The 27,871-nt window shown below is 45.5% G+C and overlaps 1 protein-coding gene across 2 annotated transcripts in view; it reads left to right on the top strand.

The window, feature by feature from the left end:
• Positions 1 to 27,871, top strand: part of EPB41L5 (erythrocyte membrane protein band 4.1 like 5) — a 1,262,314-nt gene that overhangs the window by 477,092 nt on the left and 757,351 nt on the right. For both annotated transcript variants that reach the window (XM_078682077.1, XM_078682078.1), the window contains exon 6: positions 4,123 to 4,167. In XM_078682077.1, the coding sequence (XP_078538203.1) occupies positions 4,123 to 4,167 (45 nt within the window). The remainder of the gene's footprint in view (positions 1 to 4,122; positions 4,168 to 27,871) is intronic.

Raw genomic sequence — 27,871 nt, 5'->3', positions numbered from 1 at the left:
ACGGGATTGGCACATGTTTGTACAGCCTCGCTGTAACCCCATGTCGTACTCCTCCAACCTGCCACTGTTGGAAAAAAGTGACCAACTGACACAATATCAACCCATGAATGGAGGCGGGTATCCTCGAGATGGGTTACCTGCATGAGCAGAAAACCTTGTTGGCCTTCCCCGACCTCAGGGAGTACTATGGCATTGATGAGGGTCAGTTTCTGACCCACAAAGCCCCAACAGCCTTGATTGGGACCCTGTGTGGTCCAAGCCGTATAGAAAACAACACCCCCCAACACTTCAACTATTACTAGAGCACAGCACAGGCAGATGAGTGATCACATTGATATCCAGGGGGCTGCTGGAGTCCTGCAGCCCAAGCTTACATGGCCCGAGGAATAAATGGGCCCTCTCAATTGGACAGGAGCTCACAAACAGGTAAAAATCACTTGCAGTGAAGTAGGTCTGGAGCGTTTCCAAATACCCCTGCCTAAAGTTTAAACAGTTCCATTATTTACATCAGACACATCTTACTCCCACACATCTACACCCCATTTTCCCAGGGGGGGATCCGTAATGCGTGTGTGCCTGGAAGCATATTTTTACCAGATGGTGTGGACCTGCCTGGAAATTTGGCAATAGTGGACGACGGCAGTGACAACGTTGACATTATGGGATGACCCCTACCTGTGGATCCTCCAAACTGCTTGCTGGGACTGACACCCCTCACAAGCAAGAATAAATATGCCATGAAGTTTGTAGATTTACCATAGATGCCGCTGAAATAGTTGCATAGCAGTGGTGTGGAAGTGCACCCCCTCCCAATGTCTCTCTGGCTTGAGGAAATTTCCAAATTGGCAACTGCAGAGAGCACAACCTGGTCTTAGTTCTGCTACAGCACGGAGCGACACCACAGTGGGACACATGGGGCTTATAGCTAGACAAATTGGCGGCAAAGACGAACAAGTGACCACCTTGAGGCCTTCCAACCACCAGCAGATAGACTATTGAATAGCTAGTAGTGGTTGTGAAATGTTTCATCTCCAAAGCATGTGTGGTCACAGGCTGGATCCTATATCTCTACATCCCACCCTCTAGCACAGTGACTATAGCCATACTACTTTAACCACCCCCACCCACCCTCTCTTCCGAACGACACAGGTTCTCCCATGGAAGGGCAATAGGTACATTTCACACAATCGATGCTCTGGGTTATGCCCAGGTTAGACATTATAAGAAAGAAGAAAACCCGGTCACTCGTTTGTTGGTTCTGCTCAATTTTTATTTAGGGCAGAATCTTGCACTCAGGTATTTTAATCCTTCTGTGCAACCTGTATATTTTTTAGGAATTACAAGAAAAGTAAATGTACTGATTTTTACAAATACTTTAGCTGTCCGAAGAATTGCTTACTGTCCCGCACAAAGACACATGTATTTACATATATTTACAAACACAATTTACACATCACTTAGAAATATACAAAAAGAATATTTGACATTTAGATAATATATACAAAACAAACATTTGGAAAAAAATGGCTCATTCGAAATTGAAAGTACCCTGTCCACATACTTTCTGTCAGGCCACTAAAACTGAATATTTTTTCTTTTTCTTTTGGCCTGATAGCGCAAGAGGCTACTGGTGCAATCAATGTTCAATGTGTTTACCAAAGCACAAAAGCCTTATGCGCAAAAAACATTCGGACTTAAGACGAATGAAGGTCAAGAGCCTGTAAGCCGACGCGTTTCTGAGCCTGTCCGTGTACTTGGCAGGCTCGTCTTCAGGGCTTTGGGGCTGGGTACCTACATGAGTACAAATATAGGGCATAGTGAGTTTTTAACCCTCTTTTATGCATCATCAGAAACTGTTCAGCTAATGTTGTTATTACCTTTTTGTTGTGCAGTCTCTATTATCTGATCTTCAGATCGATTTCACTTTGGGGACTCCTTAAGTTCTGTAATGGAAACAGTAACGTGGTATGTTTCCGAAATTCTTCTCTTTACATAATTGGTTCATTCTCAACCTTTTTAACACTCACGTGTTTGACAGCCAAGACGTTTTCGAGCTGGTTGTCGGTCTCCGTTATGAGCGGTGATTGACGCTGGCGCTATAAAGTCAACAGGGACGTTTTTAAGTAATGTCACACTCTCCTATTTATCGCTACAAACATCTTAACGCTGTAACACTAGCAGCGGATCATTGGGCACTTACTTTTTTGTTTTCAGCGGGCGCGGAGCGCCGTGTTTCTTTGTTTTGGGACGCCACCTCTTATTAGTCTGTAGTCCTCGGCGCTTTAAGTTTAAGCGGAAGCGGTGTTTTAATATTGGATTTTCACTGTTATGGGCATTCTCCAATTCAAAAGTAAATCACCTACTTGCACAATGTTGACGTCGAGTCTGTAATGGAGGGGGCGTTGCTCAACTTCTAGGTTGTTTACTGTAGAAGCAGTTAGCGCTGCAATTAATTAAAATAGCGGGGATTTAGGATTACGATTTGACGAGTGTTAGAGCATGTGACATTTAATATTTAGTGCATATGCTCCTTTACCTGTAGATAAGTCGCTAGGTGCTGCTGTCTGTTCCAGAGTTCCTCAAAGGGGAGAAAGGCTGAAAAAACGCGAGGGTTTGATGTTTTTTTATATCGCGCAGTGCTTCTGGGACTTGTAGTCCCAGAATTTCAAGGTTGATTCTTTAAGCGGTGGTCTATGCCGCCTACGACCCAGTTATTAGTTTTAGCTTTCTGTATGTTCGTTCAGTCCATCATTCACGCAGTCGTATTTCAGAATTAGATATGCCTCCCTTTTTGCTAATAGTGCTTCTACACTACCTCCTCTTGCAGGGACTCGAATCTTTGATAGTACTGACCACTTTAATTCTTTCTCAGTGTGGCCTGAATCAATGCAATGTTGGACCATTGGGGCATTTAGTACTTTTTGTTTAATCCTAGATCGATGTTGGGTCAGTCTTTGTGACACTGTTTGTGTTGTTTTCCCTATGTAAAGTTTGTCACAAGGACAAATAATTACATAAACCACATTTTTACTCTTGCAGTTTGTGAATTCCACGTGGGTCCATTTAACATTATGATGTTCAAATGTGGTGCCTTCAAACAGGTTAGACATTGGCAGATTTTTTAGGTTATTATGAACACAAATGTTGATCTCTCTGAACTGATACTTGGGTACTCCCTACTTCTGTCATCCACCTTGAAAGCTTTGATACCCTAGAAGATGACAGAACACGTTTGGTAATCAGAGGCTTATGGAAACACACATTAGATGTATGTTGGGAAATTATGGTATGTATAAATTAGTATAGATATACTGCGAACCCATACCATGCTTCTAAGCTTGTGTGCAGACTCCAAAAATTCAATAAAGATCTACTGTGGAAAAAAAAGATTGTGGTGAGCACGTAAGAGTTCAGCATGTAACGACAACTGTAAGTAACTTTTCAATAAGTAGATAAGGGCAAAGTTAACTTCAATTCAAGAATATCAAAGTAGAGTGCAGTCAGTTAACACATTGAAGTATTCAAAAGGCTGTTTCAGCTACATTTATAGGTAGTACACCTTTGCTTGACTGATGCCAACCTCTTTTTCGTGGCGAAACCCTGGTCCTCTGCTCGCTGTATTTGTCTCCAACAAATTCATATTTAAAAAAGAGACTAGTATACTATACTTTTGGGTCTTGATTTGTTAAAAATTTACTAGCCTCCATCCAGTCGCCTCTTAAGGATGACCTTTTGAACTAAAGGCTAGCGTTAACAAAAATCTGAATGTCAGTATCACTAAAGACAAGCCCTAGAAAACACCCTTATTTTCGGATTTACAAGAACTGCTTTATATGGTTCTTAATACGCCTACTAAATAGCAGGATGTACACACCAGATGCTGCAATCCCTTCATTACAGCTTAGTACAGTAACTTGTTTTTTAAATCTTACACAAGCTCCATTATTCTCCAAACCTCCTTTAAGGTGTTTCGCATTTGTTGCTGGACTGCTATGTTGGCACAACAACTTAGAAGTCCTACCTTGTCTTGTTTTGATACCTAATACTGTTAATGGTTCCTTGTGATTTTTAATTCTCTCATCGCTCAACTGTGCTAATTCAACCTTCTTCCTTTATCTGCAGGTATTTGTTTGTCCTTCAGTTGAAGCAAGATATTTTAAGTGGCAAGTAAGTGATTACTATGCAGTAATGCATAGGTTTGTCTCCGCTGTAATTTATTTTATGCTATTGGTTTTTAGATTAATGCCTGGGTCGCTTGTCTTACCCAAATATTTAAGATGTAGATTTGTTTTATTAAGTAATTCATGTTTTGTTGGTCTGTGCAGTTGACAAAAGAGTGGCGGCAGAGTACAAAAACCTGACCATTCCATGTTTAAAAAAAGAGCGTGAAAAAGCCAGCTGAAGTTCATTGCCAAAGGAGGTTGCTTTGGTGTCCCTTAAACATCACTGTCCCGTTGCTGATGAGGTGGGGTATATTTGAACTATAACCTATAGTTTGCGCTTTGAAGAACAACATGTAAATGTAATCAATAGATCTTGTGTGGCAAGATGCTGTTGTGTGCATAGCACATTAAAGCAAAAGTGTGATACTAAGGGATTGTTTTACATCTATTAGTCGTTCAAACCTCAACATAGTTTCTGAAAAGCAGTCCACAGTAAGGGTTCGCTGGATCCCCAATATATGGGTTATTAGGTCATCCAGTGTTTCCACAATATATCAGTAGGTAATGAGAATTGACTAATTTACCGAAAGAGCAGGCTTGTTGGTGTAAATATTCCATAATGTTTTCCTAGTGTTTTGACCAGCACCTGTCCTTAATCATTTTATTCACTTGGCATGGAAGCCTGTGGAGCAAGCATGCCTTCAAGGGAATCTGCTCCAAAATTAGAAACCTACTGTTTGTTTTAAGATACAGACTACTTTGTCTTTTATATTTTTTTGAATTACTATATTCCCTGAATTGATTAGGCCTATAGGTAATTTACAGGGCAAGAATGTGTAATTGCTTAAAGATTCTTAGAGAAGCTTGTCTGGAAGGCAGGTCTACTCCTTTGGTTTTTATGCAACATGATGGGCGCAGAAACTAGATGAAAGCAAAACTTGAAGGGCAGAAGTTGCTCAAACAGATTATGGCCACAGTAAGGAGAATTTCCCATGATGGCTGTGTTCATATGTTAAATGAGACATTTCCTACCACTTTGTTAAGCATTATGAGAACTATTGGAGGGCCACTTTATTCAAAACTCCCTGTCACACCCTTCACCGTGGGGATTCAGTTAACGAAAAGGGAATAAACCATAAATCGTTCTTAGTAGAAGAAAGGTGAGGAAAAGAGCTAGCCTACTGTAGGTTGGTTAGAAGGGGTTAACAAGAGTGTGCAGAAGGCCTAAATAACACACCACTTGTTTCCTTTCAGAGTCAATTGCAGGGGCGAGGCAGACTATGGGAAGGTTCGGGAGGGTATCCAGGTAGAAACAGTGTTACTTCTCAAGTCTTTTTCTTGAGTCCATCGGCATCCTTTTCAAAAGGTCTCCAATCCATAATAGCTTTGTAAGATTCATGCCCCATGTCAGTACACTATATGCCAGGGGCACACCTAAATTGAGAGTAGAGAACTAGCCACTTTTTAAAAGTAAAGCAGTCTACCTGCACCAAATCCAGTAAACTACGAACATCCATTTCATTCCATAGTATAGAGCACTTGCCATCTGTCACAAAATCAACTTTCTTGGGTGCGGTATCCTCACCTGGGCGCCTTGATACTCCAGCTCTCCTAAGCCACACAAGCTGGCCTAACGGCTGGGGCGCTCAACCTCAGGCCAGGGGAACTGGATTAGAGTCTCTGTAACGACGCCAAAAACCTCCTGTGATTCTGGGCAAATCACTTAATCTCCCCGTGCCTAAAATGAATGCGTGTCCTCATGTAACGTAACTGGTGCTATGTAAAGCGCTTTGATACCCGATACATCTCGGGTCTAGTTCGCGCTATATAAAACTCCATAAAAAAAAAAGCTCTTTCTCGCTTTGACTTTAGGGATGTCTGAGGAGATAGGCTGGGCTACCGTTAAACTGAATCGTCCCTGTACACTTTGCCATATCTAGAATGCTAATCATTGTGTTCATCTGGGAAGTGCAGTATTCTATTTCGATCAACACCCACCTCGCCACGGACTGTGCAGATAAGTGTGAAAAATAGTTTCATGCTTGCTAATAGGATCCCCAAAGGAATTTCTAAATAGCCTATAATTCAGTTTAGCACACATGTCCAGCTTTCTTTCTGGGATCTCTAGGAATTGCACATTTTTCATTTGTGGTGCAGTCTGTAAAAGCTCCTGTTGCGGATCCAGAACACTCTTGACTCTTTTGAATTTCGACCATGCTTCTTTATATGTCTTCAATGTCTCGCTCGGCCTTTTCAGTATCTGGGAGGGCTTGGATTAATTTTTTACTGACACTCTAATTTCAAGTACTACCACAGAACCTTCTTTCAAGTACTGTCACAGACCTACTACAAAAGATCAAAACATGTTTGAAGGAAGAGATGTTTCTTGTATATTATCTGAAGAGTTTTGTCAAATTGAGATTAGAACTGTGGAGCAAGTAATCTTCAGCAGTATGAATGGTATGGTTTTAACCCTATTGGTGTTACTTTGGATGTTTTTTGGGGGTAAAGAAGTCTGATCTCCCCTGTTCCCCCGCCCTTTCTGTGGTCTTTTCGAAATACTAGATACAGTGAATCTGTTGTAGGTGCCAGGCAAGAGCTTGTAAATGAGCTACTACAAAGGTGGACCACAGCACTCTAACATGGCTACCAATGCTGTGGTCCATTGCAACCAGTTGCTGCCATGCACTCAAACGATGGTGTTATCAGCTTCCACTGGTTTCCTAGCATTTTGTCATCCTCTTGTTTTGCACACAGAATGCAGCCTTCACAAATACATTTGAAAAACCTGTATCAAACATGTTTGGAACTGCAGGAATCATTTGCACACTGATCATGAAGGACTGGTACTCCTGTAGCGTTATTGGGACCATAAATGGTCTACTTCACTTCTAGATTTCTATTACTTATACTGCTCTCTAGGTCCTCCGATAGATCTAGTTTTGTTCCGAAAGTGGTTGGATATAAATGTTCCAGCAGTCATCCAATGAGGACCAAGAATTAGATGGCTGGACTATATACTGGGCCCATAAATTGTTTACTTCATTTCTAGATTTCTATTACTTATACTGCTCTCTAGGTCCTCCGATAGATCTAGTTTTGTTCCGAAAGTGGTTGGATATAAAGGTTCCAGCAGTCATCCAATGAGGACCAAGAATTAGATGGCTGGACTATATACTGGGCCCATAAATTGTTTACTTCATTTCTAGATTTCTATTACTTATACTGCTCTCTAGGTCCTCCGATAGATCTAGTTTTGTGCTGAAAGTGGTTGGATATAAAGGTTCCAGCAGTAATCCAATGAGGACCAATAATTGGATGGCTGTACTATAAACTGGAGATTCGATTCATGTAAATTAGTCTCAGAACAATGGTATAAAGATATAAGACTATCACTGCAAGGCCAGATTTCCTAAAGAAACGTAGGCAAGCCAAAATCAAACACACCAAGAGCACAGTTAAAGCTATACAGAACAGTAGCATTAGAATTTGACATTCCGAGATGTCTCTAACATGATCTCTCCTGACCATTGATTACTCAGATTAAGAATGCACATTCAGGGAGCGTCGCCAGCAACATGGCCGAGTAGCTAAACTTCTCTGAAGCTCCAACAGCCCAATAGGGATCCTGCACTCAATCCTGGCCTTCAACAACCAACTAACGATCAAAGGGGACCGTTAACTCGCCTTACTTATGGCTGCTGCAAAGGAGCTAGAGAAAAACAAGTACGGACGAAATACAGCTACTGGGGAGGGGAGGGGAGTGGAGCGGAGGAGTAGCGGGACTAGAGTACCCAAGATGGCGGCGTCCCACTAATGAAATAAACTGATGGTGCGCACCCTGACGGCGGCAGTCACTGGGAGTGAAGCACGAGAATAGTTTCCACCCCCTGCTGCCTCTCCCCTACCTGTGGCTGGAGCGGCTGAATGGGAGAGTGACAAGTAGGAGAGATCCATCTCCGGAACTGTGGGAGCACTGGAGGCAAGTGACCGACTGGAGGGGAAGCCTGCGGAGAACTGCCTCGTTTGAGATATCGAGTAAAGTGGAAAAAGGCAATGAGACCTCCCCCCCTTGCCCTCAGCTGAGACAAGAGGGATTGCCGTGATAGAACCCCATCCAATGCCGAGGAGGTGAGCGCCATCCGACAAGAGGCCCGGTTCCAGCCGACAGGGGCCTACACCCCCCGGAGTAGTGAGGAGAAAAAGAACAGAAAACGCTGATGTGCACCCAGAGAACCCAGCACACATACAGCGGACTCCAGAGAGTTTCCGCCCCATTGGAGAGAGCCACAGCAGTGAGACTGGTGAAGGATATAGATCGGCGAGAGCCCAACTAAGAAAGGCAAAGGCGGTGACGCATGAAAAGTGGCTCCAGCTGTAGAGGCCAGGTAGGCCTGAGTCGCCGTCGCAGGCCTGGGAAAGATACAGAGCACCTGCGGACACTGGAGAGGGCTGGAATGTGAAGTGCTACGGGGACAGTTAACTACGGCTATGATTAAGTAAAAGAAAAGCCCTCCGCACCGTGAATGCAGGAGGACCTTCCTGAAGGGTACTTCATTTAGAGGCGCAGTCGGAAACCCAGGAGTGGCCGCTCCATGCCGGGCCCACATAAGAACGCAGAAGCACTGAGGCACATACATAGACAGCTCTTGTATTCTGAATACAGACAGTGAAACCTGCGACCCAGCGGGCAGTGAGGCTGATTGAGACAGATGCGGTGAGTGAAAACAGAGAGGGCCCCGCGGGTAAATTGCGAGAGGGAGGTGATGAGAATACACTTGGCGATAAAGAGCTTTGGGACTGCTACCCCCGGTAGTGAGTTGTGGCTATGGGGCCCCCCCTCCGTCGTTTTAAAAATACCGGAGGCTGCATATAGCAGACCCCCCCCCCCCTTCCTTGATCCATATGCCAGAGAGGAGGCCTGTATACAAGGGGAGAGACGCACGCTTACGGGAGAGAAGATACCAGCAAGGTACATAAACACTGCAACATAGTCGGGGAGGCCCCCTCTCACTTCACCCCATTACGGCGACCAGCTGAGAAGACTGGTGCCCAAGCGACGGGAGGGGGTGACCTTGGACAACAGATGCTCCTTTGGACCCTCGTCTACTGCAGCGCTTATGGCAGAGGGACACTGTACCCAACAAAACTGGATTTAAAACGAGAGAACTGTTGCCAGGGGCTGTCAGTCCCACACCAAGGACCAACCGGCAAAGCAGGGTAGAGTGCCGAACCCTGAGATTGTGCTGTAGATCTGTGCCCTCCCCCCCTCCCTGTGCAAATAGACTCGAGTAGTGGTCCCACATCTGAAAGAACATAGTCACTGACGGGTCCCTGAAGGAACAAGAAGATAATAGTTTAAGGCCTGAGCGTGCTGAAGGAGTGCTTGACAGACAGTCCAAACTAGTGGTCAAGGGTGAGTCATTGTTGTGCCCTACTCCCCACCCAGACGAACTCAGCTTAGCCATCTAGGGTTGCCCCTCCCTTGGGCATGGAACGTTAATCCAAACCCTGCTGAGACCACCCACATATCAGTGTCACAGACTCCAGCAAGACACAAGATAAAGACCCAAAACCCAGGAGACAGAGTAAACTGGATAAATATGCTAAAGTGGTCCATCAACCACAGGGAGTGGAGGGTGGGGTCGCATCTGCATCAGACAACGGGGCCATACTACAGGCCATAAATGCTTCAAGAGAGGCTTTAGGGGGGAAGATGGCGGAGGTACTAACGGAGGTGACCCTGCTGCGCCAAGACTTGCGTAAAGTCTTGTAAAGAGAGAGTGACTTAAGCAGAAACCTGCATATCCAAAGTGGAAGATCTATCCCATGCAATGAGGAAGGAGGTCACGGGACTGGCTGCCTCACTGAAGGAGGTGGCCTGGAAGGTGGATGATGCGGAAAATACAGCCCGATAGAATAACATGCGCTTCCTTGGTTTCCCGGAACGGAAGGAAGGAAAAGACCCGGGGCATTTCCTCATGACGTGGCTCAAGGACTCTCTCCCGAAAACACAGTATTCGACTTGCTTTATAATTGAGAGCACGCACAGGATGCCAAGCTTCAGGCATCCTCCGGGAGCCCCACCGAGTCCCCTGATTACACGCTTCCTTAACTTTCAGGACCATGACCTCATACTGTGGGACATGAGGCTAAAAGATGACATCAAATATACTAACACATGGATAATGGTACTTTCAGGACCATGACCTCATACTGCGTGACATGAGGCTAAAAGGTGACATCAAATATATGAACACATGGATAATAGTGTTCCCAGACTACTCCTGGGAAGTGCAGAAACTGCAACGAACCTTTGAATCTGTTAAGGCTGAACTGCAGACCCTTAAGATCCAATACATGCTACTATTCCGGCAAAACTCAGTCATTTTCCTAGGCACCTCGCACTTTTTCCAAACTCCAGAAGCGGCCTGGGCTTGGCATGACTCCTAGAATTAGAGAAAGAAATGGATACAAATATTGACCACCACAGGATACGACAGATAACACGTAGAGCGTACAATGTCCAAGTCACCCAGGAATTGAAATCACAACTCTTGGCCACACAGCACAGTCTATATGAGACAGGAGATAGGGCTGGAAAACTGCTAGCCTGGTTGAGCAAAAAAGAACAGGAGGCGCAGTGGGTTGCCTCCAAACATGAGCAAGACACGATTCAGACTATATCCCCAAATATAGCGAGCTCCTTTGCCCACTACTCTACAGAGCTATACAAGGCCAGACAACCCCCAAATTGACTCTTACTTGCAAACAGTAGAGGTGCCCTCCCTTTCCTGAGAGGATAGAGTTTTTGGAGGGGGATTTGACCCTAGAGGTAGTGAGGGATGCAATTAGTAGATAAAAATCGGGAAACATTCCAATTCCGAACGGTCTTCCGGCAGAACTTTTATAAGGCAACGCCAATCTACTGGCCTCGCACCTCTTGAACATGTTCCAGGCGTCCCTAGAAGAAAGGACACTCGCGCTAGACCTTCGAAATGCCGCAGTGGTACTTATACACAAACCAGGAAAACCCCCAACGAAATGTGGTTTTTATCGACCTATCCTTGCTGAACGTGGAAACAAAAATACTGGCCACTATTTTGGCGACACGCCTCCTTACAGTAATATCATCCCTCATCCATTGGAACCAATCCGGCTTTGTGCCAAGACGTGCCACAAGACTTAATCTCTGCCGACTAGCTAGCTGCATGAACACGGTAAAGAATAGATCCACAGCACACATGTTCCTTTCCTTAGGTGCTTCGACGCGGTGCATTGGCCATTCCTGAGGCAAACCCTGTCGAAGTTTGGATTTGGCCCAGCTTTTATAGCTTGGGTGCAACTGCTTTACACCACTCCGTTAGCCAGGGTCCGAGTTAACGGGACACCCTCGGAGGCCTTCCAGGTCCAGAAGGGCACCCGACAGGGTTGCACCCTGTCCCCATTGCAATGGTACTGGAGCTGTTGGCCTGTGCAATTAGGACGCACCCAAAGATAAATGGTTTTAAAAACAATGAGGAAGCCCTTGTGGATTAGCGCATACCGCTCTATGCTTCCGACGTCCTATTATACATCACGAACACGGATGAGACACTTCTATAGTCTTAAGCACTTTCCAGGAGTATGGTCAACATGCAAGATATAGTATCAATTGGGACAAATCTAGTCTCTATTCGGAAGGGGGGACCATAAGAGGGATTCAGATACTTGGGTATATATATCCCCCACCAATGACATAACTAACCTCCATCAGAATATCAGACTGTGCTCACGGAATTTCACGGAGATGGAGACTACTCCCACTAACGATAATGGGAAGAGCAGCATTATACAAAATGATTATGCTCCCGAAATTGCTCTGTGTTTCAAAACCGGTATTGCAGAATACCTGAGACTATATTTAACGCAAACACTGACTTACGAACGTTACTGTGGGATGGAATGCACCCGAGAGTCACACTGCAAACACTTCAGCTAAATCAATATAATGGGAGGCTCTCATTACCAGATATAAGAGCATACTACTGGGTAGCCCACGTTATAGTGGTTGAGTGGGGGCATGCGGCTGCAGATCACCCCACATACACCCTAGAGCGATTGCAGTTTAGGAACCATACACACCTCCACTTCCTGGCCTGGAGAGGGGCAGAAAGACAGATGGGGTCGGACAACGTGATCATGAGGGAGACCCACCTTTGGGAGGAGTCGAGACTACCAGAGATTGGTAAACTCCAAGGGCTTAAAAAATGGGACTTAATCTGGATCTCTAAAATAGGTGACATCATAGGAGATACTCTGGCTCCCTTTGACAAGCTCAAATGTGCATATCAACTGTGCGACACCCAGAGATACTCATATCTTAGGCTGCAGCACGCCTGTAAAGCAGAGGGTATAGATACCACAGACATCCCAGAGTTCGCCCTTCTAGAAGGCAGTTTACTTCAGGAAGAGCTCTCCAACAAAGCTTATTAATGGATCTATAAAACACTAATGAATAATATCCCAGACAAACTGGGACCCCCTCGGGGCCAAGTGGAAGAATACCACCGGACCACTGGAGGACATTGACTGGGAGGCTGCTCTGTTTACCCGAGGGAAGTGGCCATTAAACAGCGCTGCGCCTCATATAATTCAAGATTCTCCATAGAGTAGATTTCGATAAGGCTCGTCTCCACAATATGGGCAGAGCAAAAGAGAACAGGGTAAATACATACACACGCTCTGGAATTGTAGTTGTATCCAAATGTACTAGAATCAAATATTGGGGGAACTGAATAAAGTGTTGAGAGAGCAATTAGAACTGGAGCTGAAGTAAGCCCTATTGGGCCTTCCTACCAAGATAGACCTACCATGCACCAAACTCTTATTATGCAATTTAGGGCTCATAGTGGCCAAGAGGGAAATAGCAGTCAGTAGGGAGCCCCAAATCCACCCACACTTATTGAGTGGAAGGCCCATATGGATCTTGACAGGTAACGGAAAAAGTGACTCACCAGGCGAGAAGATGCCACCAAAAATTTCACAAAATCTGGACCCCTTGGCTAAAACATTAGGTTGAATGTGAGAGAGGAGGAAGTGGGACATACCACATCGGGGCAAAGCCCGGGGAATGAGAGGAGATAGCCCATCCTCCCCCCTCCCCCCCCACCCTCCCAGTCCTCATGTGGCTTTGTCCGCCCCCCCTTTTTTTTACCTATACCGGGTCTAGATTGTCCGTAAGATTAAAACTACATGTAGCCCTGAGATGACCAACTTTTTTTTACCCTTTTTTGAAAACCTTTATTGAAGGATTAAACAACATGTTACCTTACATTCCCTCAATGAGGCACAAGAAAATGCGCAGTGTCACATCTGTTACATACACATTGAAACACTCATGTAAGTCCAACCCAGTAAATTACATAGTCAAAATAATATATGGGGCTTATCAAGAATGACAAGGGAACATCCTGTGAGGTCGAGGTGTGTGGGAGGGTTAGTGCGTAGTGTCAGGAGGGCCTGGGGGGTGACACTGCTTTCCGTGACAGGCCGGCCCCATTGTCCGTACCCTCCGCGGCCCCCTTGCAGGCCAAGTTGGGGAGTGTATGCAGCGGGGTGTCTTGGCGCTGCAAGTAAGAGACCAGAGGGCCCCAAATGTCAGGTGGTTTGCTGGTTACCGGCATTAGGTCCCAGAATTCCGCCAGGAGCGACTGGCAGCACGCAGAGTCTTCAAGCCAGGCCTTAACCTTGGGCGCCGGTCTCCGTCCCCAGTGCATGGAACCCTACTCTGAGCAAGGAGTAGTAACATGGCTATCAGCCAGCGGCAAATGTCCGGACAGTGTTTCACATAGCCCAAGAGGCACATCAGTGGATTAGGAGCAACGCGCGTGGAGGTGATCTCGGTAATAGCAGCGCACACATCCTGCCAGTAGGCTGCGACTCTAGGGCATAGCCAGGCTAGGTGAGAGAAGTCTGCCGCCGGAGGGAGCACCGCAGGCATCCGTCGCTAGCATAGAGACCCATTTTGTGCAGTGTGGCAGGGGAAAGGTACAGCCTGTCAAATATTTGAAGCGAATGAGTCGCAGGCGATAGTTGGGGGACAGGCGTTTGGTTTGGTTTGGTTGCAGCAGTAGAGCCAGACCTCCTGGGAAAGCTCCGTACCCAGATATTCACTCCAGGCAGCGCGGGCACGGTCCGTGTTGACCGGAGATGCCGCAAGTGTGAGGCCGTAAATCCTGGTGGCCAGTTTGCGTGGGAGCTAGACGCATATACAAAGTTCAGGGCAGCCGCGAAGGGGGTTGGAGGGCGGACTGGGAAAACTGGGATGGAGCTCCTGGCAGGACGCTCTTATTTGGTAGTACAGTAGCGTATCTATGGGGCCGGTCTCGCCAGCGAGGGTAAAGGTGTTGTCAGGGTAGAGGTCTGACACTGTAGCAAGCCCTAGGCGAGCAGCACGCTTGGCCATATCGGGGGTTTGCAGAGGGGGGAATGCTGGGTTATTGTCATGGGCATGGCATTGGCGGAGAGTGCACTAGTGCCTGTGTACCTCAGGAGTCCAATCCAGGCCCAGTACAGGATCTCCACCGTATCTATCTCGCCGCGCAGGGGTTTAGGTGGGGCAAAGAGCGGTCTGAAGCGGCCAAGGGGTCGGCAAGGTCTGCCTCTACCACCACATGCAGCTGGAAAGGTGTACGATGCAACCAGAAATGGAGCAAACTGGCCTGGGCGCTGAGAGTGTAAAGCTTAGTCTGGGGATCGCATGCCACCTCGGGACAGGGGTAGAGTGAGGATGTTGTATGCTATTCTGGGCTGGCACCCGGCTCCGACAAGGGCGGTTGCAAGCGAGCGCAGTTTGCGAAAGAAATGCGCTGTGAAGGGTACGGGGACGTTTATAAAAAGATCGAGATATTTCTGAAGAACCACCATTATGGCCATGGCGAAGCGTCCCGTCAGTGATAGGGGCAGTTTTTGCGACAGCTGAATCTTAGTCTCCAGCCAGTCCATTGTGTGGCCAAAGTTGGCCCGCCAGAGTTCATCCACGTCCCTGCTGAGCCAGATGCCCAAATATCTAGTGGGTCCGGACACCCAAATGAACGTGTAGTCCGGGGCCAATGACGTGGTAGCGTCGGTGAGTGGAAAGAGAATAGACTTGCCCCAGTTTACCTGGATGCTGGATAGACCCCGAATCGCACAACCTCCCGGATCATGGGGCCTAGGTTTTCCTGTGGATTGCGGATATAGAGCGTGACGTCGTCCGCGTACATGGAGACAACAAGGGTACAGGCCGCAAAGCCAAGTCCCCTCTGGGTGTGAGGCTGTCTGACCCTGGCAGCGAGGGGCTCCATGGCCATTGCTAACAGCTTGGGTGAGAGAGGGCACCCCTGGAGATTGGAATGGGCTCCGTGATCTGACCATTAATCCGAAGGCGGGCGATGGGGAGTATAGAGGAGCTGGACCTTGCGCAGAAAGACTGGACTAAATCCCAGGCGTGGGACGAGATAAAAAACGAAGGGACATTCAAGGGTATCAAAGGCCTAGGTATCATCCAACAGAGTGGTCAAGGCTGGGAGAGAGGGATTGATCTGATGAAGAACAGCGAATATGGTCCGGAGACTGTGTGAGGTATCGCGGCCGGGGATAAAGCCGGACTGGTCTGGGCGAGCTATCAAGGGCATGAGGGAGGAGGCGCGAGGCCAGTAGCTTGGCAAAAATTTGTCAGTGTTGATGAGAGACAGGGGGCGGTAGGAGTCGCAAAGCTCGGGAGACTTATCAGGCTTTAGGAGGATTGTTAGCAGGGCCTCCCGAAGGGGGAAAGCGGTTGTTCTCAAAAGAGTCATTATACATGGCGGCAAGGTGTGGAACAAAGAGGGACGCAAATTGCTGGTAAAAGGACGCTGGCATGCCATCAGAATCGGGAGCTTTATCGCCCGGGAGGCCACTGATGGCGCTAAAGATCTCCTCCTTGGTGAACGGTTCATCAAGGTATTCCTGGTGCCTGTTACCTAGCCAGAGGAGCTCGATAGACTCAGTGTTGATCGAGGATTTCGTGGGGAGGCACCTCCCCTGCGGCATAGAGCTGTGAGTAAAAGGTGGAAAATCTGGTCATCACTTCCCCAGGGGAGGTCATTTTGTCAGGGCCTACATTCTGAAGTGCGGTGACAAAGGAGGCGGCGTGTGGACGACGCAGAAGGTTGGCGAGGGTCTTACCCGGGCGGTTTCCTTCGCTGTAGAGACTGGCTCTAGCTTCCCTGCCCAAAAAGGAGATTTCTCTGTGGGCTTTGTCGTGAAGTTCGGTGCGTTTGCCCCGGAGTTGTGCCAAGGTGCCAGTGTTGGGGTCCTGAGACTGTTAGAAGTCCAGAGTATTAATCTCACCCCTCCAGACACTCCAGAACACACCGAATCGAGCGCAGCGCGCCTGAGATGACCAACTTCATTGTAACCTTACCTGTGTCAATACCACACTGTTTACTTGCAATACTGCTGTGCCCGGTCTGTGTCTATGCATTACTGATTCTTGATTGTCCATGTACTGATCGTATTCGTGTTAGTGTGTTATTAAAAACAATGATAAAAAAAATGCACATTCAATTAGATAGGAATGAATCCTGATAGCTGAGTCAATTTAGTTTCGTTTATCAAGTTTTCAAAAAATAAGTGCATCAGCAAATTAGCATCAAGTTATAAGAGGATCACACAAATTCTAAAATTATACCAAAGCTCAAGAGTTCAGGAAGGGACATAAACATGCCAGTTCAAGCAGTCTCCCAAGAAGGAAGAGACCACTAGGCGCATATAGCATATGCGTCAATTAGAAATAGAAGCCAGGTGAGTCGCATCAGCAAGTCAAGATTGCCAAGAAAGTTCTGCAAAATCTCCTCCTAGCAATAAGATGGTACCAACAGAGCTTCGTAAGTAAAGAAACAGCAAGTAGCCCATCTATCACCATTCCAACAGCATCCAGCCTTACTAGTCGGTAGAAAATGTGTCTTCCATAAAAATGGTCAATATTATTTTCTTAAAGTTCCGGGGGTGGCACCTCCTGGAATCACCTCATTGAATCAGACCACTGAGTTAATTGGCCCGTTCGTATGAGATGAATGTCAAGTGACATAAAGATTACACAAAATGTAGAGAATAGGTGAGACAATTACGCAGTCCGTAAGCAATCAAGTATGAGAAACATCAAAACAATGTTCCTTTAGCAAGAGCACATGAGCGAGTTCAAGAGGACAGTTTCCCAGTCAGATGTTCCGGACTGTAGCAAAAAATTTAACAAAGCCTCTGGTAACGTACATGAGAACGGAGGAAAGAAAACACTGTTTCATGTTATTGGTTGTATTGAGAAATTCTCTCATGAGCAGAGGATTTGGCAAGTCAGGAAACTTCATGTATGCAGGTAATTTGAGCTAACATAACTCAAAATCTATATATTATTAAGCATCCATAGGAAATATGAAGATGTAATGATTCTAGTTTAGGTCTGATGCAATTGAAATCGTTTTGTATGGTTAAAAATAGCATGTCAGTATGGTACACTACTACGTTTAAATGTACCAACATGTAAATATACTTTAAAATATATGTTCAGATTTTCGTTTCAGGTGTATAACATTAGTACACATGTGAAATACTATCACCGATGCATTGTTAATTAGGAATGTGTAACACCTACTTTTCTTTTGTCATTTCAGTGTACAATTTACTCACACAAAATTGATTTTAATTGATTCCATCACAATCGTGATTAACCATAATATCTGATTAATTCTCATTAGTTATACATGCATATAAATAATAATAAAGAATGGTTAGAGGTAAACGCCATAACGCAAGAGTTCACCATTTGCACATTTCTAACACAATGAAATAATATACTTTATCAATTAGTAAATCATAGTCTATTGTTTACTCAAATGATAGTCTAAGATACGTTTTTTTCTGCATGCTTTTACAATGCAGTAACTAAAATTCTCTCGTCATGTTTTCCTGAACGTGTAGTTGGTGCACGTTTTATTATTTTTCTTCCAAAAGTGTCAAAATTGGTTTCTCATGTCATAGAAAGTTTAAATGAAATTCACTCTCCAATAGTACATACGCTAGTTTTGTAGTGTTCATGTAATCACTGGTAGTCCTGGCAATACCAATGCTGTAGTCATTTGTTTGTGCTTTAAAGTTAGTACCTAATGTTTGTGCTTAAATAGATCAATATGATGTTAGAAGTGGGTGCATGGTCGTAATTCCTATTTCCTGGACGTGGAGATCCTTCATAACTGCTCCCAGAAAAGTGAGAAGTCTAATTCTGCAATGCATACAATGATTGACCGATTGTGCAGTCTGGGAAAGCCCTTAACTTAAGACCTGGAAGTATGTGTCTATGGTTCTCCTTTTGTAAATAGTTTTGCAGTGTGGATCTTATGGATTTACAAGATGTGCATTTATTCTCATCTAGAGCAGGGGTCCAGAATAGGTTGTTCTTCCTTTCCTTTTTTTGTTGTTGTTGTTGTGGGCTTTCTCTCAATCTATGATAGCAGACCTGCGCCCCTAGAAGTTCCTATATGTAGTTGCCATCTTCAGATCCTTTTTTCCTCCATTGGATCTGAATGCAAGATGGAGGAGTTCTAAAAGAATCACAACAAAGTTTACCGTTTGACTATAGAAGTACAAATAAAAAAGAGTATGCCTAATCCGGTTTCAACAAGCAGCATATGAATACGTGGTTGGAGAATGTACAGAAGTTGGGCCACAAAGGGAAATGGAGAATATCGTGTTATGTTCTGCTCCAAGTGCCACCCCAAGTTTGCCCAGAAAGATCACCATGTGGTCTACAGCTATTGCCTTCTGGGGGAACACAGCACCAAGTTCCAGCCTAAAATTCTGACGGTGAGAGAAAAGCAAAGCTGTCCACATTACGCCATGGTGGTGTAATGAGCCTTTAAAGAGCTACCACAAATTTGCCCTGAAAGATCTCCACGGGGTTGCAACCTCTGCCTCCATCTGAAACACAGTGCTGAGGGGTATGAGGCCTGTGAGTTCTACCCTGAAAATTTCAAGGTAAAAGAAAAATGAACATGAGCAAATTATGCCATGGTGGATTCAGAAAAAAAAGAAGTCCTCGCATAGAGACCCCTGTCTGACCAGTGACGAAGAGGAACCCATTGAATAAACTGAGCTGGCTCAAAGGATGGGATCAAACGTTGAAGAGAGGGTCATTGATGCTGAAAGACAAGTTTGTGAGGAAGGCGTCAAAGGAAGCTGACTCTAAGAAGCGTCATAAGGTAACAACTAAGCCAGAGGACACGAAGTCCAGTAAGGCTGCCCCAGTGTTGAAGCACTGTGAAATTGAAGCTTGATCAAGATGCAGAGAGCCACACGTGGTCCAAACCCAAGGACACCGATGGAGGCAAACTTTTCGGACCCTCATTGACGTGGGGAGGCTAGTAAGAAATGTGTAATGGATAATGAACCTTAAAAGGAGAAAACTGCCAACGCTGTGCTTGAGGTCGAAAGCAAGAAGCAATGGCTTGATGCTGAAATGGCAACACTCCTTCAGATGAAAAAAGATCTCAACAAGGAGCTGAAAGGGTTTTGGATCCACACACAGGCCATCAGATTTATAATCATTCAAAGAGCAGGTAGATAACCAGCCTTGGGCCTCCCCAGAGCCCCATGAAGAGGATCTTGAGGAGTTTATAGACTGAGGGTGAGGTGGATACTGCAATCTTCAATGACCAAAAGCCATAGGAGGAAGACTTGCAAGGCATCAATGCAGACTGCCCAGGCAAAACTTTGGACACAATGCCTTGGCCGCCAGATGACCTGGAATGTCTATAACCCACTTTTGAAGTGAGCTGCAGACACCTGTGGGGTGTATCTGTAAGAGGAGCTAGACAAATGTTGTTTCCTCCTCGTAAAATCCATGTCATCGCATAAGAGGAATCTCTACATGCTGATGCTCTCAAGCATTCCTGACCAAAGGATGGAGGCTTTTTGAGAGCCAGCAACTTCAAAAACAGTGACTCCTTGAGTCGAGAACAAGCGCAGGCACAGGAACAACCCTGAGAAGGCAAACCAGGTTGCCAGCCTCCCGGTTTGAGGGCGAGGCTCAAGCTTCAAGCATCAACATGCTTTTCACAGGTGACTCCCTTTTTGGGCCAGCTATGGAGGAGGTTCTACAGCAGATACAGGCAAAAATAAACAGTAAAGAAACCGGGGGGGGGGGGGGGGGGGGCGCGCATCGGTTTCAAAGCTCTTCCTAAGGAGGAGGGGGGCATTGCACCCAGGAGGTCAACTGTCAGAGGAGGGTCTCAACAACCATCCTCCAGCTAGCCATCAGGCCCCCACAAAGCATACCACTGCAATTACAATAGTTTCTACAACAGCCCTTTTGTGGTAAAGGCAGTGGAGGAGGACAAGCCCTGCAGCCAAGTGATCTTCGTCACACACGCCCCCTGCACATAACACCAGTAGGGGGCTGATTAGGGGGATTTCTTCATGAATGGAGGCCAATCACCTTGGACAAATGGATACTGTTTATAATAGAGTACGAGTATTGCATGGAGTTGCTTAAGCAAACTGCTGCATCAAGGGAAAAGGCTCACTCCAGACGGAAGTTAAAACATATACAGCAAGAAGTAAAGGAGCTCCTACTAAAGCAAGCAATAGAAAGGGTCCCCAAAACTCCAGCAAGGGGGGTCTACTTTGGTTACTTCTTCGTACCAAAGCCAGATAAGTTCTTCATGCCAATGTTAGACCTCAAACAACTAAACAAGTGCATAAGAACTTAACATTTCAGAATTACAGCACTACAGGAGCTCAAACTTCTCCTAAATAGCGGGAACTGCATGGTAGTCTCAAAGGCAGCCATACCAATTAAGCACAGCCACAAGAAGCACCTCCATTATCAATTTAAAGTGTTGCCTTTCGGCATAGTCTGCACCTAGGATTTTCACAAAATTCCTAGCTGCAGTGGCGTCACACCTAAGGAGACGAGGATACGCCTTTGTGGAGGATTGACAGTTGAAGGCAAGCTCACAACCTCAATGCCAAGATAACATTAGCTTTGCAATGCTTACACTAAACAAGCTGTAGTTCCCACTAAACCTAGACAAGCCCTGTGTGATTCCAAAACAGGAGAAAGTCACTTGGGTGCGACACTAAATTCAAAGAGAGCAAGACCATACCAAATTCCAAAAGGATCTTGGAATTGCAGGTACAAACTCACCTCTACCAGAATGAGCAGTCTGACAGAACGATAATAAAATTGATAGGAATAGTTGCAACCTGCATACGGCTCATCCCCCACGACAGACTGCACATGCACCCAATTACAGAATGGTTGCAAAACACAATATCACAGGCCACAGGGAGTTGGGAGGGTCTAGTGGTTGTCACAAAGGAGATAGCTATAAAATGGTGGCACACCGATCACATTACTGCAGGGAAGTCTTTCAAACTGCAAACACCAACAGTGACTATCACCACAGTTAGGTCCCACATGGTATTGGGGGTGAGCGGGACGAGTGGGAAGCCTTAGCGTTAAGGACCTGTGGTGCCCGATGTAAGCAGTCAAACACATAAGTGTTGGAGCTTAAGACTGTTTTTCTAGCACTGAAGGAGTTTCGTGAACAGGTAAAATGAAAACCGTTCTGATCCAAACAGACAATATGACAACATGACAACAAAGTTCTATCTAAAAAAGCAAAGAGGAACAAAATGTTACCGATTGTCAAACCTGGGCCAGGACATTAGAAACTGAACTAAAGCACCAAAGCATTAGAAAGTGAGCTAAAGCACCAAGTACTAAATTCAGTTTTTCACAGTTGGGGCACACCATAGATAGATCTGTTTGGCAACCCCAGATAATGTAAAATACCATGACTCTGCTGCCAGGTACCACCACACCACCGATCCAAAGTGAATGACCTATCAATCGACTGGCCAGGGACATTTGTGTACGCTTTTCCCTCGGAACCATTGTTTCGGATGGTAAAAGGTAAATTCAAACTGTAACGTTCACCCGTTCGCTCCGCAATGGACAGATAGACAGATGTGGTGCTTTTTTCAAGGTTACACAATAGTGGTACAGCTCTAGTTATAAGAAAGCAAAAAAGTTTCAGGGCAAAAAACATGCATGTATTTCTACCATGGAAGTGGTAGATCATGCTTTTCATGTGGTTATATGCTATTGTGTAGTCCCAGTCGCACGAACTAGGATGGTCAAGGCACCGCAAATAGAGAGACAACACATACATGAAATTTTGATTTGAATCAGAAAGTGCAGGCACATTGAAGGCAAACTAATGTTGGAAAAAAGGGATGAAAATATAAAAATAGCACACTTGAGCACATATTAAAGTAACTGTTTTGGGGTGTCGGGCCTTGTGGTTGGTTGTAGTCAAAGTCCTAAGCAGCTTAATAAAAGTAAGTTTACCCTCACTTCTCACTACCGTCACTTTTACCGTATTTATTAATTTGTGATAATTCTCATTTACCATAATTGGGCATTATAGCCAACTGAAAAATTGTTAGTGCAAGCGTTCCGTTCCTTATTCTTAAATTATAAAAAGTTTCCTAGAAGGAGCAAAAAAAGAATAGCACTCCCAAGGTAGAGGCCCATATGGAACTTAACCATCGTGCTCACTCAGCTAATGAAAAAGAATTCAAATCTATGCACAAGGCAGATATAAAATTTCAAACTCTTTGTAGTAACTATCATATCCCTGTATAGAGACCGCGAGTTACAAGAACTCACCACTTCGGAATCATACTTATAAATACATAAGGTTAGGGTGGTCATGAGACTAATCCATATAAACAAGAAAAGAGAGGTCAGATCTATCCCCTGATCAATCTAGGAGAAATCTCTACAGACCACAATTCAAGGAGTCAGAACAAGGTTAACACACCCGATTTGGGTGGTAAAGAAAGCCCTCACACACTGACCTAGTCAGTGTCATGCTTCATCATCGGGCCCCACCAAAGAGGCCGAGTGCCTCTTCGGTGTGCTACGACGCCAGAAAGACTGCGGAGCTGGTTGTGTGTGGAGGGCGTGCTCTAGTTTACAGTGAAATGTTAAAAGTGCCTAAAGAAAGGGTATCAAAATTAACTTTAATGACTGATCCCTAAGGCACATAACAAAGAGTATTAAGTGTCTGTATTTAATTGCCAAGGTTCAGGGTTGGTAAAAATACAGGATATACTCAAATTAATCTAGTCAACATGTTTCTGCCATAAGGGTGGTTATTACCAAGGCATTCGTCAGGACTAAACCCCGGCGGTATGGGCTCTCTAATCACCCACCCTAACTTGGGGACGTGAAAGTGAAAATTATAAAGGTGAAAAAAGTGCGTAAAAATGTGGGAGGAGTAAAATACTCATTCCAAAAATACTCCGTAAATTTGGAGTGTCACAGCACCTGTAAAGAGGAAAACAGACAAACAGAAGACAAACATGAACATTAATGATAAAAGCCTTTCTGAATTGTCATAGTGCTCCATGATATGTGGTTCAAATGGTGTTCCCAAAGTAATCATAGATTTTAAGCACCATCCAGATAGCCCCTAGAGGATGATAGCGAGTAACTCTGGGAAGTGATGTGCTAGAGGTGTGCTATTTACAAAAAAACGAGTTAGAAAGGGGGGATTAAAAACACAAATGCGTGTACTCCTTATGAAGGGATCAATGGACCTCAAAAGTCTGTGCCCCTCAAGTTGGTATCAGAAGGTATAGCTCTCACTTTCAAAAGGGGCGCTACTAGCACCATGGGTCTCGGGAGGGGGTCGGAGCGACCTGGCACATCCTAAAAGAAAGAAATGGTACAGTAGCAATGGCCTGTGCATGAGCGGTTACTTAGCTCTCTTAGCGGTGGAAACAGCGATGTTGTTTTCAGTGATTACTCACGCCCTCAGCGCTCTCGACCCGCTGCAAACCTGGTTGTGGCCTCAATGCCGGACCCCGTGGATGGAGAGCCGGGGCCGGTAACCTGGTTCTTGAAGGGATCGGTCGCGTGTGCGACCTGTTTCCGGGTGGGTGTGTCAGGCCGAGAACGAGGCTCGAGACGCACCCCGCCCACTCCGGAAGGCTCGGTCTCAATTCGAAACGAGGCTTGGATGTCGGCAAAGTCTGTCGGGCAGAAGTCCTTCTATGTAATAAGGACAGAGCTTTTGGGACTAGTTATGTTGCGCTTGTGCCTGAAGTAATAGATACAAAAGCGCCAGATTAATTATAGTTATTTCGATGTTAAAATATTAAATATTCTAAAACAAACTTATTGTAATACACTACATTAATCTATGGGCAATAGCCCAAGGGCTGGAGAGCAAGCGAAAGTGGCACTGGAATGGTGTAGGACCAGGCTCTGAATGTCAGAACTGCACCAATAAGGTATAGCTAGCTACTAAATGAGTCTCAGGGGATGGAATTGCAGGTTCATTACAGGCACACATTTCCCAGTACTGATTAGGGTAAAGGATCAGAAGTAGCGATACTGTTTTTAAGGTAGTATTGAGCTCCAAGGGATGTCATCGTTAAGCCCATTCACATTGGTGCCCAAACGATACACCCAACGTTGCTCCTTTTCAAAAAGTTTAGTAGTTATGTTGGTTGAGCAATTCACCACTTCAATTACCGTCCACCTCATGTCATTCGGGGTGTGATTTCTGTCCAAAAAGTGGCGGCTCAATTTCGTGGTCAGTTTTTTACATCTGACATTGCTCCTATGCTCGCAGATACGTTGTTTTATCTTACGCGTTGTCATGCCAACATAGCGTAGCTGGCAGGGACACGTAATCAGATACACCACGTTCATGGTGTTACAATTTGTATGTTCTCTTTGGGTCCATATTTTGCCAGCTTCCAGCGATAGAGTTTTGGTTGCTTCGGTCAGGTGGCAGACACTACAGTTAGAGCACGGGTAATGCCCTACAACTTTTGGCATCCCCCAAGCGCCAGTGACTGTAGGGGTAGACTCAGGGGATTTTCCCTTGGGACGAGTATGCACCAAAGCATCTTTCAGGCTACGACCTTTTCTAAAAGAGAATAAAGGTTTTTCCCAATTCTCTTTATATGAGGTCAGTATGTTCCAATGTTTGTTAATGGATTTTTTCATCATGTTAGACAGGCTGCTGTAGGTGGTAACACAAGTGAGGGGTATTGATTCAGGGTTGGTGACTTTCTCCTCGAGGAGGGCCTCTCTTGGTTGATTCCTCGCTCTTTTGAAACCTTTGTTCAGAATAGGTGCTGGATAACCTCTGTCTTTCAATTTTCCAGTTAGGCTTAGGGACTGTTCTTTGAAGTCCGAAAGGGAGGTGCAATTACGCCTGAGTCTCAAATATTGCCCATAGGGAAGGTTCTCCTTTAGTGGGCGGGGATGGAAGCTGCTGAACTCCAGGAGGTTGTTCTTGGCAGTGGGCTTGTGGTGGGTCTTGGTCCTAAGGCCAGCCCCTTGCACCGAAATTACAACATCGAGGAAGACAATCTCAGATCTGCTCTTGGTGTTAGTGAACCGCAAATTGCGATCTAGAGTGTTAATCCAATTTAGGAAGAGTTCAAGATCGGTGTCATTCCCAGTCCATAGTAGTAGAATGTCATCTATGTAGCGCTTCCACAGGAGCATTGAAGATGAAAAAGATTGGGAGGTTGGCAGGATGTATTTAGCCTCAAAGTCTGCTACATACAACCCCGCCACGCTTGGAGCAAAAATGCTGCCCATGGAGGTACCTGAGCACTGAAGGTAAAGCCTGTCTTTAAAAGAAAATAAGTTTTCTTTTAAGGCAATCGTGGCACATTCGATGACGAAGGCTTTTGGTGTTTGATGATCCCATTCGATGGAGTCTAGTGATTCTGCCAGGACTCTAATCGTGTCGTCCTGGGGGATACTCGTGTACAGACTTTCTACGTCCAGGGTAACAAGAGTGACTGAGTTTTCAGGGAAGGTTACATCCGATAGTAGGCGTAGGAGACTTTTGGTGTCCTTGAGGTAAGTTGGAGTGGACTGCACCAAAGGTTTCAGAAAGTAGTCAAAAAATTCGGATAGGGGCTCGAGGAGAGATCCGATCCCTGAGACGATAGGGCGGCCTGGTGGAGGCAGTCTGTTTTTGTGCATTTTCGGTAACGTGTAGAAATATGGTATAACACTTTTAGAGTTCCTCAGGAATGCAGCTTCGTTTTTGGACACATGTCCTTCTTCCTCTGCCTGTTGGACAATGGTCGTGATCCTACTCGTGAGGACTTCAGTGGGGTCTACTGTTAGTGGGGTGTAATTACGGGTGTCCCCAAGTAGTTGATAGCATGTTCTCTCAGTCAGTAGTGTCTTGAATGACAATACCCCCGCCTTTGTCGGCCGGCTTGATGGTGATCGTGCTGTCATTCTGCAGTTGTTGCAGTGCTTGATATTCAGCAGTACTGAAGTTACCGAAAACTGTGGGGTTTTCACAGGACTCCAGGTCTTTGAAAACGGCCTGCTCGAAAGTTGTGATCGCTGCAGGTGTAGTATGAGGAGGGGGGGTGAAGGTTGAACTTGGTCTCAAACCTGTATCACCCTTTCTTCTGGCCTCGTTGGGGTCATCCTTGCCATCGAAAAAAGCTTTCAATTTAAGTTTTCGGAAAAAAACGGCAAGTTCACAGTGAAGTTTGAACTTGTCCGGTCTCGCTTTAGGAACAAATCCCAGGCCTTTCTCAAGCACCTGGATTTCTGTAGTTGTGAGTACTTTGGTAGAGAGGTTGGTCACTAGGCTCACAACCCGCTCGGTCCTGGTTGTTGGTTGCTGCGGGTGTGATTCGCTACAGAGTCGTCCTCCTCCCAGGTTACTCGGTTGTTGCCTCTCCTCTGCCTCTCCGGCCGCTCTCTAAAAAAGGCTGCCTGTGTTGGTTTTGGAAATTAGGTGGGGGCATGAAACCTGGATTCCAACCCATGAAAGGAAACTGAGGCTGATGAAAGGCAAAGGGATTGTGGCCCATCATCATTTGGGGTGGTTGCCATTGCTGATGTTGACCTTGATTCCCTTGTCTGCCTCTTGAATTTCTATTTCCACGGTTACCTCTTCCCCTAGTTTGTTTGAATGAGCTATTGCTCGATCCACTGCTGTTAGATGAATCATCAGAGTGGTCAGATTTGTTAGTGTTGTGAGTAGGCGGGGTAAAAATGGGAGCAGAATAGGGATACACCTTTTCAAAATCAAACTTTTTTTGGTCTTTTTGTAGTTTGGTTGCTTTCGACTGCATTAGATTGTCTTTGTACTCGTTCAGTTCTTTGTTGAGTTCATCCAAACGTTTTTTAAAACCAGTGATGGTAGTTCTAAAGTTTGTTTCAGTTTCCCTGATCTCCACCATTAGCGCTTCAGAAAGTCTTAGCGCTGTTTTGATTATCAGGACTAGCCAGTCGCGTGTACAATGCCAGGCGATCATGGCCCAGTCTTTACGGAAGGTTGCATCATTAAGGAAAATACGAGGGGCATTAGTAACTAGCAACCCTTTAGGGGCTGAGTTTGACATGAGATATTGTTTAAGAATGGTCCCATGGAGAATGGTGCGGATATGCTCTCTTTTCTTCTCCGTGAGATTTTCCCATTCAGTAGTGTTAGCTATTGCCTGCGATATTTGGGGATCTGCGAATATTGAGGTATCCGACATCAGTTCCTCTATCTCTGATTCGGAATATGTCAGGCCCATGTTCGCCATGGTGGAGTAGTCCAAGTGAGGGGAAAGGAGTATCAATTTAAAACCCGGCA

This window comes from Lissotriton helveticus, chromosome 3_1 (assembly GCF_964261635.1).
Source record: "Lissotriton helveticus chromosome 3_1, aLisHel1.1, whole genome shotgun sequence".
Classification (NCBI taxonomy): Eukaryota; Metazoa; Chordata; class Amphibia; order Caudata; family Salamandridae; genus Lissotriton; species Lissotriton helveticus.
The sequence above is the reverse complement of the archived record's forward strand: the minus strand, read 5'-3'. Positions and strand labels throughout refer to the sequence as shown.